Source organism: Cervus canadensis, chromosome 33, assembly GCF_019320065.1.
Source record: "Cervus canadensis isolate Bull #8, Minnesota chromosome 33, ASM1932006v1, whole genome shotgun sequence".
Taxonomy (NCBI): Eukaryota; Metazoa; Chordata; class Mammalia; order Artiodactyla; family Cervidae; genus Cervus; species Cervus canadensis.
The window spans coordinates 32,530,745-32,550,188 of NC_057418.1; the positions used below are offsets into that span (position 1 = coordinate 32,530,745).

Below are 19,444 nucleotides of genomic sequence, written 5' to 3' on the forward strand. Positions count from 1 at the left end.
CTCAGTTTCCAAGGGTTTATTTTTATTTTTTCTCATGGTACTCCATGATTCTGCCTAGCATTCATTCCAGTAGCTTTCACTATCCTAATGGATAGAGGTTTTTGGCAATTCACTGCTGCATTTGTCAGTTGGGGGGGGGGAGGGGGAGGGAAACAAAACACAACACACAAAGTAATAAAATTTCTTCATAAGCAGAGTCCAGTGCTTGCTTCTCTTCATAAATCTTTATGTAAATAAAATAGAGACAAAGTTGGGGACCGTATCTACATTATTAACTCAAGAAGTGATATCTGTTTAGAACTGGATGAGCAAACATGTCATAAAGAAAGAATAATGCATTAATAAAAGTGCCTGAACATGCCCAGGCACAAGGGTCAGCCACCACCCACCCACCATGTCTTCGCTGGGAGTGTATGGAGGCTTTAAGAAATGATTCAGAAAAGGGACAAACCACAGATTCTTCTGACACCTGTTTCAAAAAACTCCCAAATTAACCTCCAAATGGGAACACTGTTCAGGGCCATTTCCCAGCTGTAGATTTTCTGTTACTCCTGAGACATACCAAGTCATTTTAAGTCTTTTATAAAGTGGTACAAAAAGGTTCAATTCATAAAATGGCAAACTTGGCCTTCCACATTGTGGAAGCAAATGTAATAATGTACATTAGATAAACTTATACTGTTATCATTGCAAATGTCAAGTTCATTACAGCAGATGTTTCAACTGAAAATCACTACCCATTAAAATCAAATAACCAATATGCCCTGAACTTACCATTTGATTTAATGTGTCAACTTCAATGCCCACAGGAGTCAGTCAGAACTTGTCTCCTGTGTAATTGTCACAGGATTGTTATGTAACAAAGAATTAAGTTTCAATTATTATCACCTGCTAATCACGATCATTAATAGAATGTGAATGAATAGCTAACAAGTAACAATGTTAGGGCTATAAAATATACTAAAAAATACTCGGACAATTTGTGCCTATTTTTGGGAGAATCATTCTAATTTCAAAAATAGATGACATTACTGGTAAGAAAAACTATTCACAATAGTAAATAAGGAAAAGAGACAAGTGATTTGGTAGTGTCACACTAGAGCATAACCCCGATAAAAACCCTCTGACTCTCTTGGAAAATGTGACTTGGTTATGTGTACTGTGTTTTCTATTCATTAGAAGTAGGCCCAAACATTTTATACTTCTTAAAATTAGGGTTGCTATTTTCTTAAAAAAAATAAATAAATAAAGTTATATAATTTACATCTTTGTCTGGTTGAAAAGCTAACCAAAGTTTAGCTTTATTACTCTGTGGGATGTTAGTCATTGCAATATCCAAGTTACCGACATTACTTCAGTGTTCCTTTTTAATCTTTGACTGTATAAAATTTCTTTCTTCATATCTTATTTTGAACTAGTGTTGTCGCCCTGCTGATTCCCTCATTAACTAGTTACATATTGATCTTATGGAAATGTAGTCAGCATTCCGTTAGAAAATGATCTAAAACTAGTCAAGGAATTATGTGAAAAAATTAGAAAAGTTGCAGCTGTTTTCAGCAAAAGATAATATTCAAATCTCCCCTGAAACTATCTCTATTGAAAAAACAAAGTTCAATTGAAAACTTAGCTTAAAATGAAATTTTGAAACAATGTTTGTCAAAAGTTATACCAGTAACATCTTAAAAATATGAATTATTTCAAAGAGGCATCTGCAAAATAACCTCAAGATGGTACTAGTGTGAATTATTGATAGTGGCATGTATTTGTGAAAGCCAGATTTAACTTACATTTTCAAAGCAGAATAAGCAATTTTCAAATTAGTAGGTCACAGTTGGCCTTTAAACAACACTATTCTAGCCATAATTTGCAGCACCATTCTGGATAAAGTGATAAGGAGAAACAAGACTACTTAAAGTAATTTATGAGTAAAGAGTTACACTATGAAGTTCTGGACAGGTTGGTAAACATACTTCAAAGTGGAAAGCTCATTTTTCGTAAAGATCCTGTAGATTACAATTTATATTTGAGCACGATCTAAACAGTCTGGAAGCATTTGAAGCTCACTTATCATCTTGGCTATGTAGATAACCCTATCTTCTTTCTTTGTACGTCTCTCATTTTTACTTTACTTGAGCCCCACTTCACAGGTAAATTATTGCAATAAATTCTCCTTATCTTCCACCAACCCCCTACTGAGATTCTATTCTATCTCACCAAATAGATTCCCTGAAATTTATTTCACAGATAAAGGTAATAATTTGCACTGATGAGGGTAATCCACATCACATTTGTGGTCTGCCTACCGTTCCTCCTTTTTTCTGGAAACCAATGCCCCTTCGGTCCTCAGCAACTCATCCAGCCCATTCTGCCTTAGTGTGACTATTAATGATGGTTTAACATGATGAAACTGCCAAGTTTGTAGGTCAGACAAGATATTATGGAAAATCAGCAAATTCATGAGGCTCAACCCATATTACTCTTTTAAGATCACTAACTTAATTCAATCTTCTATCAAGTAAGTTATTTAAAGTTTTATTACAAGTTACATATTTAAGTCTTTCAAGTGGGAGAAGAAAACATTTGGTTCCTTTAAAATACACACAGGATGAATTTAACAGGTAAACAAGGATGCTCAGTATAGTACCTGGAAACAGCTCTTAAAGGAGATAATTCAAAGAAGAAGTTAAAATCAATCCCATAGCAAATAAAATCAACTTTCCCTCCAAGTATTCAGTCACACAGGAGCAAAAAACACAGTGTGACATTTGCTTTTTACAGGGTCTGTGCAACCATGCTGTTTTAAGGGGAAAAAATAAGATAAGCTGATTTTATTTTCACTGGTGGAAAAGTTTTCGATAGAGAGCTTTCATCGACTCAGCACAGCTAACAAAATAACATTACCATTGAAAACAAAATAATAGATTAGCTGCACAATCTAGGCATTTTGTTTTCAGAAAGAACTTCTCTAACACTTCTCTCTTTAGAGAACCCTGAATGCATGCTGCTTGTGAAAGAAAACCTTCCTGCTGATCCTTCTGCTCCTACAGAGACAAATTGCTGAGAATAAAGTCTCTTTCTTTCTTTCTTTTCACCTGGAGATCCATGGTGTGGCGAATGTCTGGGCCCAGGCTGCCAGGAAGTTTTTTACCCCGTCATCTGGAAGTGGTCCACAGTACCACGCCCTGGCCACTCTGTCCCAACTGGACAGCTTTCAAAGCTGAATCCAGAAACTGACTAAAAAAAATATGTCTGTAAAAGGTGCGTGTGAACTGCCACTCACTGTTCAAACGGAAAGTCCACTCCCTGGTTCTGGCTGTGTTTCCCCTGCCCCTCATTTTGGAAGGGGCGAAGGAATGCCCTTGCCAATTTGTTTAATGATTGAAAATCAGAGCTGCTGCTGTCCCCTTCGCTAAAAATTCTCCTTTTCCACTGCCAGCAAGCCGGCCCCGGAGGAGAGCATAGGGCATATTGACGAAGAAAAAGAGTAGAGGCTATTGAAACTGAAGATTTTTCCCCCTGTAATTTAAAGGGCACTCTGTGAATCGCTCCCTTTGTGTTTCCTTCCCCAAACACATGTGTGCTAAGTCTCTTCAATGATGTCTGACTCTTTGTGACCCCGTGGACTGTAGCCCACCAGGCTCCTCTGTCCATGGGATTCTCCAGGTAAGAATACTGGAGTGGGTTGCCATGCCCTCCTCCAGGGGATCTTCCCAACCCAGAGATCAAACCCGAGACTCATGTCTTCTGCATTGGCAGGCGGGTTCTTTAACACTAGCACCACCTGGGAAGGGCACTCCCAAACACTCCCTTTGAAGAATCCAAGCCAGGAGACCTACCCTTAGTGACCTGCACACTACCTTGGAGCCTTGCTGTCCTCCACCACACCTCCATCACCACAAAGGGAGATGGGGAAAGATTCAAGGGAAGCCATTCCCTGCTCGAACCAGCAGAAGTTAAGGCTCATGGGGAGGGACCCGGGAAGAGAAGAGGGGATGAGAGAAGAACTGACATCCTCTCTCAAGCAAAGTCGAGAACACTGATTCAGACCTATGTCCTTAAATTGGGGTTGGAAGGAAGGGGATATAGATCAAGTTACAGAAAACTGAAAAGGAGAGAAATGAACATATTTATATAGCCCTCTGAGGTCTTTCTTATAATGATCTACCTGAAACCATGTATTTTAAATTACAATCTTCTATATTAAGAGAAATATTGTAAAATTAACTTTAAAAACAAAATTTTCACGGGTGTTTTTCAAAGCAAACATTAAATGCCAGTTTAAAAAAATCTGTTACATATTTTAAAATGTGTTTCAAAACAAATATGAATCTTACTTTAAAAGACACAATTATGTTAATTAGGAAGACAAAATATATTAACAAAATGGTAAATCTTGAGATTTGTGTGTGACTCATATCAGAATGACTATTAGTTAGTCACTAACAAAGGTACTTTCTACACAAAAGATTGCTTAAACAGAACTGTGTAAGAAACTAGGATTCTTTAATTAAGCTTAACATCATGTAACAGATGTTAGGTTTTTTGTCTCTACCCCAAGGAGGACTGTAATACTGTTTCAGATGACACTTGTCAATGGTGCAATGTGTGTGATAAATTATAGAAGCTAAAACATAGCATTATTATTATATAATCCATTTTAAATATCACTATCATTTAAATACCACCTACAAGAAAAAATGGTATAAATCTGGCAATAAAAATATACAATCAAGAAAAACAAAACAAAAAAATCACAAACAAGACTCAGATTTTTTTTTTTTAATTTTAAATACAATTCAAATTTAAAACAAAATCCCTTTCTGTCACTGCTAGAAGAATGGGGCCACATATAATCCATGATGCAAATTTCAAAGACCATCAACTTTTTTCCTCCAGCCTTTTCAGGTCTAGTTCATCAGTTTATCCCACAACATTTAAATTACTTTAAAAACACAAAAATTGTTTTCCATGTTGATAGTTTGAATCTGTTAACCCTGACAATCATTTGACAAAGGAATTTCTTTTGCTTTACATTAAACTGAATGTTTGTTGAGAAAGAATTTCCTGTTAGGAAAATTATGTTAATTTTTGTGTGTGTTCACAGATGAGATGCATATTTTTTTCTGATTTGGATGAGAAAGATCCCAGAAAGGAAGTTGCTTTTGTTAAAAACAGAATAGTAAGCTGAACCTACCAACAATGACACATAGAAGTGACTGCAAATGATTAACAGTTCTTAAAATCAGTCTCAGAATACTCTAATGTCAGAATCAAAAGCTAGGAGGCTCCAGGTAGACTCCTGGAGCTGAACCTCCTGCAGCGAACAGCTGACCACAGCCACGTCCTGCTGTTCACGGAGCCTGCGTCTAGGCAGGAATCAGTTCAGAGTGGGATATGAGGGCTCTGGAAATAATGAAAATTATCACTGCAACAGGAAGGGGGGATTGTGGCATTCACCGAGAGGCCATAGACCATGAACTCCCTGTGAAACAGAAATATATAGACTCTTCATGTGCTTCCCAGGGGCTTCTCTGGTGGCTCAGATGGTAGAGAATCTGCCTGTAAAGCAGGAGACTTGGGTTCAATCGCTGGGTCGGGATGATCCCCTGAAGAAGGGAATGGCAACCCACTCCAGTATTCTTGCCTGGGAAATCCCACGGACAGAGGAGCCTGAAGGCTACAGTCCTTGGGTTTGCAGAGAGTTGGACCTGACTGAGCACTCATGCATACTTTCATGATGACTATATACATGTGAATAACAATCAAAGGAACACAGTGGGGTTGAAACTGCTTGACTCACTATCCTACTGTGGCCCACAGAATCTCACCACTAATGAGCAGAGGACTTACCCTCTTGGTCTTCAATGTCTTAAATCAAGAAAATTAAAAGGGAGCCTTCCCCACCACTACAAATGCTCACAATGACCACAATGACATATCAAATACAGCCATGGTTTCCAGAGACTAATGCTTGATAGAGAACTCCTTTCCAAAGCTAAGTTTCAAATTAAATTTTATGGCCTATGTTTTTCTTATGCCTAAGAACGAAAAACTTGGAAACAGTAAACTTAACAATTGACTAATGCATCGGGCAGGAAATACAGATATCCATTTTTGAGTTATATTTGTAAAAATGGAATACACAAACTTGGTGACATTATGGAACTGAAATAAGGGTCAACTTGTTTTGGATCAGAACAATTAAAAAAAAAAATCCCTGAGGTGATAAGGAACTGGTATATCTTAACAGGTCTTAATATATATATTGCTGGCAATGTATTTTTAATGCTTTTATGTAGTAAAATCTGATAGCATGATAACACAGGAAGAATGTGTAGAAAGTTTCACTTCTTAAGCACAAGTTTCTTAAATATGCAGAATTAGGGATTCTTGTGCAAAGAATAAAAAGGTTGGTCTGGTCTTTAGCTCATGTCAAAATAAATAGTTCAACATTTCTTTGCTATAAAATTGGCTTAAAAAAGGATGAAAAACATCTGTTTGGTTTACTTATCTGTCATTTCTTTTTTTTTTTATTCCTTGATATCTGAAGTCAGAACAAGTGAAGAAGCCCCATCGGCTTCAGAGAGCAGGACACACAGCTTGGGAGAGTAAATGATTTATGGAGCCACAGGCATGAGTTATGAACAGTCTACACGTTTGCGCTATCTAGCTCTGGGGGGGAAAGAGACAAATGAGATTCTTGAAAGGTCTGTGAAATACAGAGAGGAAAAAAACAGACCAAAGTTAATAAGCTGTCTCAGATGGTAACTAATTAGACAGCAAGGTACCACTGACACAATGGAACAAAACTACCAAGGCAACAGAAGTTGGCTGACGACAAACTTTATATTTTGACTTGCTTTTATAACTACCCAGTTCCTTTTTCCATTTCATTCAAAAGACTATTGCCTAAATCATCACCCCACCGCCTCATTACATCGTTAATGCTTTTTACCCCTGAGTGTTGAAGTTCAGATTTTAATATTCCCATTCAAGCCACCTTTCCTTTTTTTTTTTTGCCTAAAAGAGTAGATCTTAGATGTCAGCTCTTGCCTATTTTAATGGTCTTGTTTAGTCCAGAGTTGGAACACAGAGCTTCAAGCTGAGGAGAGGAAGAGGCTGGTGCTCACTCGGGATTCTGTGCTGGTCCCTCACGTCAGGGAACAGATGGAACCCGAGATTTCAGACACAGGCATCTGATGGCTCCAGGAAACGGACAGGGCTTGTTGCTCCATAAGGTACACTTGAAATTTAAAAACATGACTATTGGTCTCTCATTAATCTAATTTTCTAGAAAGGTAAGGAAAAGAAGGCTTGAATTGCCATGAGGACAAAAGTATTATGACTGTCATAGAGTCCCTGGTGAACCTTACATTTAAAAAAATAATAATAATGCTATTTTATGGAGTAAGACCGAGTGAAATAATCAGAAAAGTATAAAGATTATCTAGTGACCATTCTTAAAACATTATCATTGATGCACATCTATGCCTTAGGCTATATTTCTCTTACTGTATATAAGAAGATAAAGGATGTCTGATTCTAAGGCATAATTTAAAATATTCACTTATTTCTGAGATGAAAAAATGCTGGTCAATAACACCTCTGTAAAAATAATAGCATTCTTTCTTCTCTTACAATTTCTGAAATTGAGGACATAGCTGAATAATCAAGGTGAGGAAGACTTTGTCAGCCATGCTGCAGAGAATAGATTTAATGCAGCTGCCATTGCATATGCCTGCCGAAAACAGGCAAGCGAGGAGGCTTTGGTGGGTAAGCAGGGCTACAAATGTTATTTAAATTTTAACATACGGGGAATCCCACTTTAAAAGATGTGTTAGGACAGTGCTTATAAGAATGACAACAAAATTGCTGAGGGTTACTATTTGTTTGCACATTCCATTCTATCTTCCTAAATTACATTTTTCACAAGCACCTCATTTAAGGACTATACATTTCTCCCACCATATGATTCTCCCAGGCTTCTTCCCCATCCCAGCCCAGAGACATTGGAGATTATCCGTGCATGACAGCCCCAGCTCTGAAGAAGCCTGTCCTCTGCAGAGAGACAGTGAGGGTGGTTAATTACTTGATTAAGTCTACTCTTTCTGTGCCAAGGAGAAAATTATGTTTCTGGCTGTATTTGGAAGCAATATCCCTAAATTATTTGCTTCATTCTTCTTTCCTCATGCCTTAAAAGTAGCAGAGTAAGTGTAGTTTTTTGGAAGCATTTTGATAAATTCAATTAAATCTGCTGCCAGGCAGTAAGATTTTCTGTGTGTAGTTTGTGGGCAGTACACCAATCCATTTTTTTTCCCCATTTTTCCAAAATTTTGGTGTCCAGACTTTTTCTTTAGGTAAGTAAAACGTTACCTTACTATATTCAATGTTTTTAACTTTTTCCTTCTGGTATGTTCATAACAATTTGCCAACTTACTCAGACCAGGTTGAGGGTATATTTTACATTTCTGCAAAGCATCTCCAGTACATTTTCTATTTGCAAAATGGCAACTTTATGTACAAAGAAATTATGCAAAATTATGTACATAGAACATTAAAAAGCTTCAAAGTATACTAAATGAATCAACTTAATAATCAATGAAATAAATTATTATTTAAAGGCATGGTAGCTGGTTTGAAAATAGACAGTCCAGTTTAAGGCGCTAGACACAGAACAGCCCTACAAGTTAAACAGTGGTTTTAAATATACAGATCTTCCTCTGTACTTTCTTAACAGCTGGAAGAAATTACAGTCCAGAGAGACATGTGTGTAATTGGAATTAAACAGATGCAGGCTGTGAAGAAAATCAAACATCTCAGGGTAATAGATGCAAACACTATTATTGAAACTCTGAGGCATTTTTTATTTGTTTCTTCATAATGATGGCAACTGTTGCCACTCATGTATACAAACTACCTACAGTAGCGTAAAGAAGTGACCCTTTCCGTTTGTCTCTCTTTGAAAAAGTCTAAAAGGACACAAGCCAACTTCTAAAGTGAAGCCAAAACGTAGTCATCGCAGCATCTTTCCACTGAATAAACACCGTCTGGTATAAGTATTGACGAGGTGCTGGCGCTGGGTGCCTTTACCCCACCAGCTGCCGAGCACTCTCTGACAGATCCATACTGTGCTAAACCCATCACACCCGTCACACTGCCACAGAGGAGGAGGAGTGAAAAATGCCAAAAAGATGAAGAGAGAAGCTTGTCCAGTAGAGAAGGAGTGACTTAAATGTCCTGTTTCCAATTCAAAATGTCTTTGACCCATTTTAATGAGCACGAGCCTGCATTTAAAGACACAAGTCGCACAAGACGCAGGGCCAGATGGTGCCCTTTGGAATAAAAGCGCTCTCAAATGGAACATACCAGGAGCCTCGGAGTGCCCTGATGGTACCGGCATTTCCCCCAGTTTATGCCCTTTACTTTTATGGTTTTTGGTTTCCAGCTCTGCTTTTGAAAGTGCTTACAGATTTTCCATTTAGAAACCAAGAGTTAGGATTCACATACCAGCTGATCCAAAGCCAAGTATGAAAGTGACAATCAGATTTTTATACATCATCACGTTGATGGTAGACTTTTCAGAGCTCTCTGAACTCTTGTTATTGATATGGAACAAAATAAATGCAAAAATCAACAAGCATTTGAAAAACAGTCTGGCGATTCTTCAGCCAGCTAAATGTGTTGTAATATGTTAATGTATGACCCACTAATTCTACCCCCAGGTATATTCCCAAGAGGAAGTAAAACAGATATTCATATAAAGACTGGTACACAAATATTCTTCCCTGGTGGTGCTAGTGGTAAAGAACCTGGCTGCCAATGCAGAAGACATAAGAGATGCGGGTTTGATCCCTACATCAGGAAGATCCCCTGAAGAAGGTCATGACAACCCACTCCAGAGTTCTTGCCTGGAGAATCCCATGGACACAGGAGCCTGGCAGGCTGGCATGCATGCACACAAGTACTCAAAACACAACTGTTCACAATAGTTAAATAACAAATAAAAATAATAGCTAAAATTGATTAAATTATATCAGGACCTTTTTTTCAGGATTTACAAAAATGCAGTGAGGTTGTATAAATAATGTACAATAAATGTACATTAATTATTCTCATTCTACAGATAAGGAAACTGAGGAACAGAAATTTTAAGCAAATCCCTCAGCTACATAGCCTGCACAAGGCAGAGTTGGGAACTTGGACCTCACAGGGAGGCCCCAGAGTCCAGCTCTTAACTCTAGACTCCACACTGCAAAGATACTCCCCACAAGGTCAAAACATGAGGTGGATCATATGTGGAAGGCAAAGTGACAGGTGATGTAAACAGGTGATGTTTATGCTACTAGGTATTTTCAAACTCCTTCCAACTATGATCACAGAGAGAGAAAGAAAGGGAGAGAGAAAGAGACAAAGAAGGGGGAGATAGTGATGGAGAGAGAGAGGGAGAAATTATCATTTTTAAAAGCTGTTGCTGGACCAGGGAGTATTTTGCACAATAGAACGGAATAAGAAATAATGGCTTATTACCTTCCTGATTTTGAAAAATTTTAGGAAATCACAGTACGAAGCATTAGAGTTAAAATACGATAGTGTGAGATTAAAATTTTAGGCATGAGTTTAAATTACATAGAATCCTTTATCTTTTATTAGTTTTGGTGCTAAGAAACTGCCACCTTAGAATAGCTGGAAGTTGAAAAATCCAGATCCACGTGTTTCTAATTGAGCATGTGCTTGTCATCCAGAGTCACCTGGAAAGCCTGTTAAAAATTTGGTAAGAGGGAGGGTGTATATATATATATATACACACACACATATATATATATATAATATATATACATGCAACTTATTATTATATAATATATAAAAGTATATATACATACACATATAATTATGGCTGATTCATGTTGTACAGCACAAACCAACACAACACTGTAAACAAATGTTCCTACAATTAAAAAATAAATTAAAAAATCAATTGGGGTATCTTTCACATGCTTCATGGTGCAGCCAAAGTAAATAAATAAATCACTAAATCAGGCACCTTCATGTAACAACCAGACATCAGAGATTCAGGTAGACTTTGGAGGGCCTCCCATCCTCCATAGGTCTCAAAAAACTGCATTTCTCTCGACTTTCCCCATCTTCATTCAAGGAAATTCTAATATAAGGAGACTACAGCAAATATTTTGAGAAATGATATAGTATCTCTATTTTTCAAAGAAAACATCAAAAAATATTATATTAAAATTTAATAAAAATGAAAGGAAATAAACCTCTCTACTTTGAGTCACGAAAAGCATGAGCAGAATTATGAACCACTAAGAGAAGGAAATGGCACCCCACTCCAGTATTCTTGCCTGGAAAATCCCATGGATGGAGGAGCCTGGGAGGCTGCAGTCCATGGGGTCATCGCAAAGAGTCAGACACGACTGGGCGACTAGAAATGAAAGAGACTAGCAGAGGAAAACGAGAATACTTTGATAATGAAGTTGTAACTATTCAGCACTTTTCTAGTGCCAGAAAAGTCAGCCATGGCTAAAATTCTGGTGGTGATATATCTATGTACTTTTCTTCCCTGTTATTAAAGTTATTAAAAAAACAGAACTGCAAATTTAAGCCAAACAATGTGACCGAGCTCCCCTTAAAACTGAGGTCAAATCCATCATTTTGTCCTAATGAAAACTAGCAATCCTCTCACCCCATGCCTGCAAAGACATGTTTGAAAGTGAGAACCTCAGCACCAGTGTCATGCAACCTAAGCTGATGTCCATTGAGAATCTGCTCATCTACCTCCAGGTGACTGTTTAAAACTTCGAGAGGCAAGAAAGTCCTATTACATGTGCAAACATGGATTAATTTCAAAAGATGGCTAAATTAGAAAACTGAGTTGTATAACAACTTGTATAACAGTTGTACAAAAGAGAAGTATAACATAATATTGTCTCGTATTTAAAGCTTGTAAACATGCACATTATGCAATACAGAATGCAGTAAATACATACATTAAAAGGGTATTAAGAACAAAGATGACACTGACCAGTTTCAAAGTGAGGATAGTAGTTACCTCTGTGGGGAAACAAGGAGGAGACAGAATCACAAAGAGGTGCATCAGGGCTGGACTTTTTTTGTCGCTGTCCTTTAGCCGCTAAGTTGTGTCCAACTCTTTTGCAACCCCGTGGACTGTAGCCTGCCAGGGGCTTTCCCAGTAGTATTGAAGTGGGTTGCTATTTCCTCCTCCAGGGGAATCTTTCTGACTCAGGGATCCAACCCGAGTCTCCTGCTTGACAAGCACATTCTTTACCATTGAGTCATGAGGGGAGTCCACTTTAATTTTAGTTGTATTATTTTGTTGCATTTTTTTCTTAAGCTGAATGGTGCATATATTGGTATACGCTATATTAGCCCCGTACTCCTCCGCAATCCTGAAGTACTCGCAATAACAATTACAAACGTATATCCTCTCCGAACTGCATACAATTGTTTATACACAAACCGTTTATTCATTTTTGACTTGTAATGGAAATCTGACTGATGCAGGAAATCGAGATTGCTAATGTTAGGCATTGCAAAACAACAAGAATACTAATCAAAATTGAAGCCACTGATACAATTTTCATGTATTTCTACTACAGTTCTCTGTTTAGATTCTACATCTAAAACTCATCTTGACTGGGAGCATATGTGCACATTCTCAAATAAACTTTAATTGAAGAATGTGTCTTACTATATATTATCTGCTGGCACTGTCAAACACTGAGACCTCCATTTCTATATCTGTCTATTCTTTACCGTCAATGACAGACACATATAAGCAAAATGCCTACTAGACACCTGCACTTAAAATTTATTTGAAACCTTAAACCCTTTAAGCAAAATTTATTTGAAACCCTTATCCCTGAAACATCCCTCTGCTTCATTTACTCTTCCCTGTTCCTGGTGGCATCAACAACTAACACGAGTTCCAGTCAAATATCTGTGGGTCGTATTTATTTCTTATTTTTATTTTTAGTCAGGTATACGTGCTTTCGGGCTTCCGCTGTGGCTCAGATGGTAAAGAATCCGCCTGCAACGCGGGAGACCTGTGTTCGATCCCTCGGTTGGGAAGATCCCCTGGAGGAGGGAAAGGCTACCCACTCCAGTCTTCTGGCCTGGAGAATTCCATGGACTGTGTAGTCCATGGGGTCGCAAAGAAGTCGAACATGACTGAGGACGTTCACTTTCACGTTTCACTTTCATACCTGCTTTACAATGTTGTGTTAGTTTCTGCTATCCAACAAAGTGAATCAACTATTAACATAAGTACACATGGGTTTCTCTGGCGGCTCAAAGTGTGAAAACGTCTGTCTGCAACACAGGGGACCAAGTTCGATCCCTGGGTCGAGAAGATCGCCTGGAGGAGGAACGGCAACCCAGCTGAGCACCTGCCTGCAGAATCCCACGGACAGAGGAGCCTGGTGGGCTACAGTCCGTGGGGTCGCAAAGAGTCGGACACGACGGAGGGGCTACAGTCCGTGGGGTTGCAAAGAGTTGGACACAACTGAGCAACTATCATCTCCTACTTGGACCTCCCTCTGACCACCCCAACCCCTACTCCATCCATCTAAGTCACCGCAAAGCGCCATATGTACATCTTCACTTCTCTCGTGCCTTATCAGTAAGCCCTACTGAACAACCTCTAAAACACCACAGATGTATCCCTCCATCCAACTCGAGCACTCTGCTCCCATCATCTCTCCTCGAAACAACTCCCTCTGTCTCCTAATCAATCTCCTTCCCTCCACCAGGTACAGCCACACTGACCTTCTTTATGACCCTCAAATATGCCCAACTAATTCCCACTCCAGGTTCTCTGCACTAGCTGCCCTCTTTCCCTAGAATGTTTTTCTCCAGATATTCCCAGGACTGGTTCCTTTAGATCTCAGATCAGATATCACCATCCAAGAAAAGTCTCCTAAATTTCCCATAACTATGAGGTTGTATCCCTACTTTTATGCCCATTTTTTTTTATTCTAAGAGTTTACCATTATATGAAATTTACCATTCTTGTTATTAATAGTTTAAACAGTTATGATTGAGCTTGGGTACCTGGAGCAAAACACTGCCTCTGGAAGCATAACCAACTAGTGGGGTTTGTTTTATACATGTAACAAGAAGCCCTGAAAAAAGCTGTCCAGAGCTCATTCAGGGGCTCCACGACCCATAAGACACCTGACTCCCTTATATCTTTCTATGCTGTCCTTTTTAACACGTGAATTTCACCTTCAACGTGTTCTGATAGAAAGCTTTAATAACTCCTTATTGCTCATGGCATGTAGGCTCCTGGTGTGACTCAGCCACCCCTGAAAGATGACAAGCTCCATCCTGACAGCTGAACCCGTATTTGTTTAGCTACGACAAACCCATGAAACAGGAATTCAGAAGTCCTCATTTAAGGATCACTCCTTCGTCCTAGTTGTCATGCACAACAGCCATGCACTCCAACATACCTGATAGATTCTGCTTCAAGGTTCTCTGGGGCCCCTTGACCCCATGTCCTTCTTCTCCATCAGGACCTGAGTTCAGGGCTCAGGACTGCTCACATTGCAGTGAGGACAAAAGTCGCAGGGAGCTACATGATCGTTTGTGTGGAGGGTGTGACAGAATACAGGGAGAAGCAAGAAGGAGGTGGTCTCCTAAGTGGCCTGACCACCTGCCCTGTTTCTGCCTGTATTCTGTCACACCCTCTCCACAAACCAAGCATGGAACTCTCTACAACTTATGGGTCTTCTTGTTGTCTGCTCCAAGAGAGAATGCTCTCTACAAGCGGGGCAGGGCTTGTGTGTCCTGTTTACCACTGTTCTCCCAGATTATCAACCCGGACCACGTATACAGAGTAGACACTCAGGAAACATCCCAAGAATCGAAAAGCACATCTAAATTCCTGAAAGTCATGTGCAAGGCTCCTCAGCGTTTGGTCCTGTCCACCCCCCTCACCGTACTGCCTGCCACATTCTTCCGTTGTGTTCAGTAACAAAAAAAGACTGAATTTCTAAACTGTTCAGATCTCGGTATTGTTTTCATATTTTATTATCTCTGCATAAAATGTTTTCACCCCTTTTCATACAGGAAACTCGTGATTATCTCCTGAAGTCTCAGCTCCTGATTCTCCTTAGACACCATCCGCGGCTCCTCTGGGCAGCACTTGGATGATGGTGATGGTGAGGAGGGGGAGGGCAGTGATGTGACTGCAGTTTCAGCAACTGACTGTAAGGAGTGCGTGCAATGCACCAGGTACACTTACACGTCCCTCACTAATAGTGACACATCTCACACCCTCATAACAACCACGTCAGGGAGGAATACTGCTTTTCCCATTTAAGAGAAGGAAATTGACACATAGAAAGTTTAACTAATGTGGTAAAGTTCATTAAGCTAATAAAGAGCAAAGCCTGCTTTAGACTCAGCTGGACGGCCTCTGTAAGTTGCACACAATATTCCTCCAGCCAGGTTGTAAGGCTGTTAGGAGGAGGATCCATATCCTCCTCCAAGTATCCTCCAAGTACTCATGAGACTTAACGGTGTCTCAATAACATACTAAGTGAATGTTTAAAAACTCAGTTATACAAATACAGAATGTGAGAACTGGCGAAAATGCAGACCTTATAAAGAAGAGCTAAATGTTTAAATTGACTATGCAACTATATAAGTCAAATCACTAATCCTAGAATAAAATACTGGGCCACATTAATAGGCACACCATGCTAAGGGTGAGTGTTTGCCCCAGCACAGTCAAGACAGCTCCGGGGTGAAGGATCTGGGTGCTGTGGTCAACCAGCCCACGCCTATTCATAAGATGGGACAGCGAGCGTCTTTTTCCAGCTCTGCATTCAGAACCTTCAAAAAGACCACAGTGAGAGGATTTATACCACCGAACCTTCGAAGCGACAGTTGGGCCTTTTTATTATGGAGAGACAGTTTGCCAGCAAAGTGCTGTATTTAACCCAATTAGAGCTGCTGAAAGAACCCAGAAGGTTGCCTTGTGGAGGATGGATGTTGATTAAGAATGCTGTGGAGGGTGAGCGGTGGAACTTGTAAGCAGAATATACATAATGAAGGCACAAATAAATTTAATGAGAGACCAGGGTGTGAAATATCAACAACTGTCTGTCCTCTATGTTATTTTTTATTTTCTAGTTTCAATAAAAACACCATTTATAGATACAATATTGATTCAGAGATGTAGTCTGATGTTCTCTCTCTCCCATCAATCTCTTATGCCAAGAAAATAAATAAAAACCAAATAATATCAAAATTTTAAAAATCCAATACTTTTGAACAGGTGATGGCCTATTGCTACATTCTTTCACCTAAAGCAAGAATTGATAATACCATACCAAGTAAAAAGCAAGTCATAAAAGACTTCTAAAAAGGTGACTGTATTTTTCAAATTCATTACACAAAATCTGTGCTTTTTAGTCAAATCGAATTGTAAAAGAAGTTTGTAAATTTACTGATATTTTTCAAAAAGTAATATCCCTTGATATTTAGTGTCTATATGTTCAATTATTTTTATACATTTTCAATGAAACATTTTTAATAAATTTGAATCATAAGAATTTCTACTTTATTATAATTAATTTAGGCTTTTAACTATATTATAATATATATTATATATATATATTTCCAATATATATAACAGGGAAATGGAACAAATTGTGTTTTAAATTGTTTGCTATCAGTGAACAGGATTAAAAAACTGATATATGATTATATGTATGTAGATGGAGAATGCATACTTTTAAATAATGCTATAGAGGTGAAGGTAAAGAAAAGAGATGAACTCAATAATTATACCAGTAGAGGGATGGGATGGGGAGGGAGGAGGTAGGGGGGATCGGGATGGGGAACACACGTAAATCCATGGCTGATTCATGTCAATGTATGGCAAAAACCACTACAATATTGTAAAGTAATTAGCCTCCAACTAATAAAAATAAATGAAAAAAAAATAAGCAAAATATGAAGATTGACCTATAAGAAATCAATCTTTTCCTTTTAAAGCACTCAAAACAGAAAAATATACAAATTTAATCTACCTTTAAATGGACTACAGAATGATAGGTTATGTAAATTTAGCATTTCCATTCTTCTTATACATTACAAAAACAACAAATGAGTCATTTAAGTAGGTCGAATAATGTTTTTCTCTCTTCAGAAAACCTCCTAATCTTCTTGCCCTCTGTTTTACATTGGAGTGACTCACAAACTCTTAGGAGTAATCTCAAATTATTAGGTGCTGCTCATGAAACAGATTTTGAACACTAAGTATACTTGTAAAGTTGTTCCTAAAATAAAATAGTTCAGAAATATTCAGCACATTAAAGAAAAAGGTAAACTAATTAACTTGTCATAAAAGGTTCTTTTCCTAAAATAACAATTCATCATTAAGACTTAAACTGGAAGAGCTCCCAAAATAATACATATGATGCCATTCTGAGGTTAGCCTGTGGGTAGAATAGGAATTTGGAAGAAGGCAAACGTGTTCCTTTTTGGCATGTTTTAACACAAAATAATTTTCAACATGAACTTACTGCATATCAGAAAATATTTGTTCTTTTTGTGAACTATTCATCAAAGTAAATTAATAAGAGTTTAAACCGTGCTTATGTGTCTGTCCTCTGTAGGTATAATTTCACTCAATACCCATAGAAACCCTATGAAAATACAAGCACTGTTACCATCTCCATTTTATAGACGAGAAAAACAAAGACTTGGGAGTGTAAACGACTTGCCCACCCTAGAAAGTCTGACTTAAGAGTGATTCATACCAACTCCAATATAACCATGTATCAGAAAGTCGAGTAGAATTCTAACTAAATGATTTTACCTAGTATATGACACTCTTGAAGTTTTAACACCTCTGTTATATATGGTAGAGGTGTATGTTGGAGATGACATCATTAAAAAAAAAAAAAAAAAAAACTCTGGACTAAAAATAGATATAAAAGGCATTTAGCCTCCTATAGAAGTATGTACCTTACTGAAAAGAATTGACTGGGAGGTGACAGGTAAACTGAGGAAGCAGGTGTTACCTACCCTCACAGGTTGCAAAGTTCTTAGTGACCAAATATTAAGTAACATTGGAAATGTCTTAGATAAGCTTTTTATTTTTATTTTCTCTCTTTTCAGAGCAATGTTTGATGAATTATGCATATGTGGAATGCAAACACAGATTCAATTCACTTTGAAATACTTAAGGATATAAAATGAACAGAAAATATCCTTGGCAAAACCTGTATTGAGTTTCAAAAGCCCACACATTTGAAACACAGTTTGTGATGTGCTCCAAAACACAAACATCAGTGGGTTCTCATACTCCTCACTTCTTCTTCTAATGTCAGAGTATTCCCATCAATTTAAAAAGCAGAGCTGTAGGCTATAATCAGTGTACCTATTAAATCATATGGGAATGGTATCTCTGAATCCAAATAGATCAAGATCTGCTATACAAGAGAAAATATATCACGGCAAGACAAAATTCAATAACAGAATAAAACCCTCAATGAAATACTGTTTACACAAATTAATTCACAAAGTTTATAACTTTCTTCCCAAAGAATCGCATTGCCTCGATGAATGTGCTTTTGTCTATGTGAAGATATATTTGCACCAAAGGATAAAACAATTTTTTTTAAAAATCTGCAAGTAATTAAGACTAGAGCACTCTGCTGACACAGATCAGGAGTACTTGAGATTTTGCTTCCATTAATGGAGTTTGTCCTCTGTTTAAGTCTGAGTCTGAGTGTGTCCTCTGTTATATAACATATGGCCAAAAGACACTCTTGTACCACATCCTTTAGTGCCTTAGAAAGGTTAGTGTGGCAACCCTGACTTACCCAATGTTAATGTCATTTAACTTCTGCTCCTAAATGCCTTCAGAAAGTTGTATTCTTATCAATATTAAACCTAACAGTTGGAGAAAAAAAATAAAACTCTCCCTATCCTATTTAATTTTGCTTTCTCTATCCTATGAGCATCACTGAAGTTAGAACTAAAATAAGTTATTTTTCTTACACTTTTGACTTTATCTCTCATTATCCCATGTCTAGAAAATGAAAGGCAGCCGTGTGAATATTTACCATTAATATAATCCTTATACTCAGCTATGACTCAAGCACACTTACAAACCAAAAGCAAAGGAGAATACATCTTCTCATACTGATCAGTTCTAAGTGAGTTTGATATATAAGCTTTAAAGAGTACTTTCATATAAAACGTTTCATTGTACTATGACAATAATCTCAGACTTGTTACAATTACTTAGTAAGAGGAAGAAGGAAAAGGCAGAATGTGGCTGATCAATCTTTGGTCTAGAAGCTTTAGGGTGAATATTATAGACAAATTCCTGAGTCTTAAATTATTCTGTAAAGGATGTAAAAGTGTTACTTGCTCATTCCTGTCCGAT

At 37.9% G+C, this 19,444-nt stretch overlaps 1 protein-coding gene across 6 annotated transcripts in view; it reads right to left on the reverse strand.

Annotated features, from left to right (window-relative positions):
* The window catches only part of PRKN (parkin RBR E3 ubiquitin protein ligase), a 1,211,540-nt gene that overhangs the window by 952,903 nt on the left and 239,193 nt on the right, over nucleotides 1-19,444 (reverse strand). Inside the window, exon 1 of one of the 6 annotated variants that reach the window (XM_043457377.1) lies at nucleotides 12,065-12,180. The exons of 4 other annotated variants lie outside the window; for them this stretch is intronic. In XM_043457377.1, coding sequence (XP_043313312.1) covers nucleotides 12,065-12,109 — 45 coding nt within the window. In that variant the 5' untranslated portion in view covers nucleotides 12,110-12,180. Of the gene's footprint in view, nucleotides 1-12,037; nucleotides 12,181-19,444 lie in introns of those variants that run through there. One more of the 6 variants, XM_043457376.1, reaches the window with a different exon arrangement.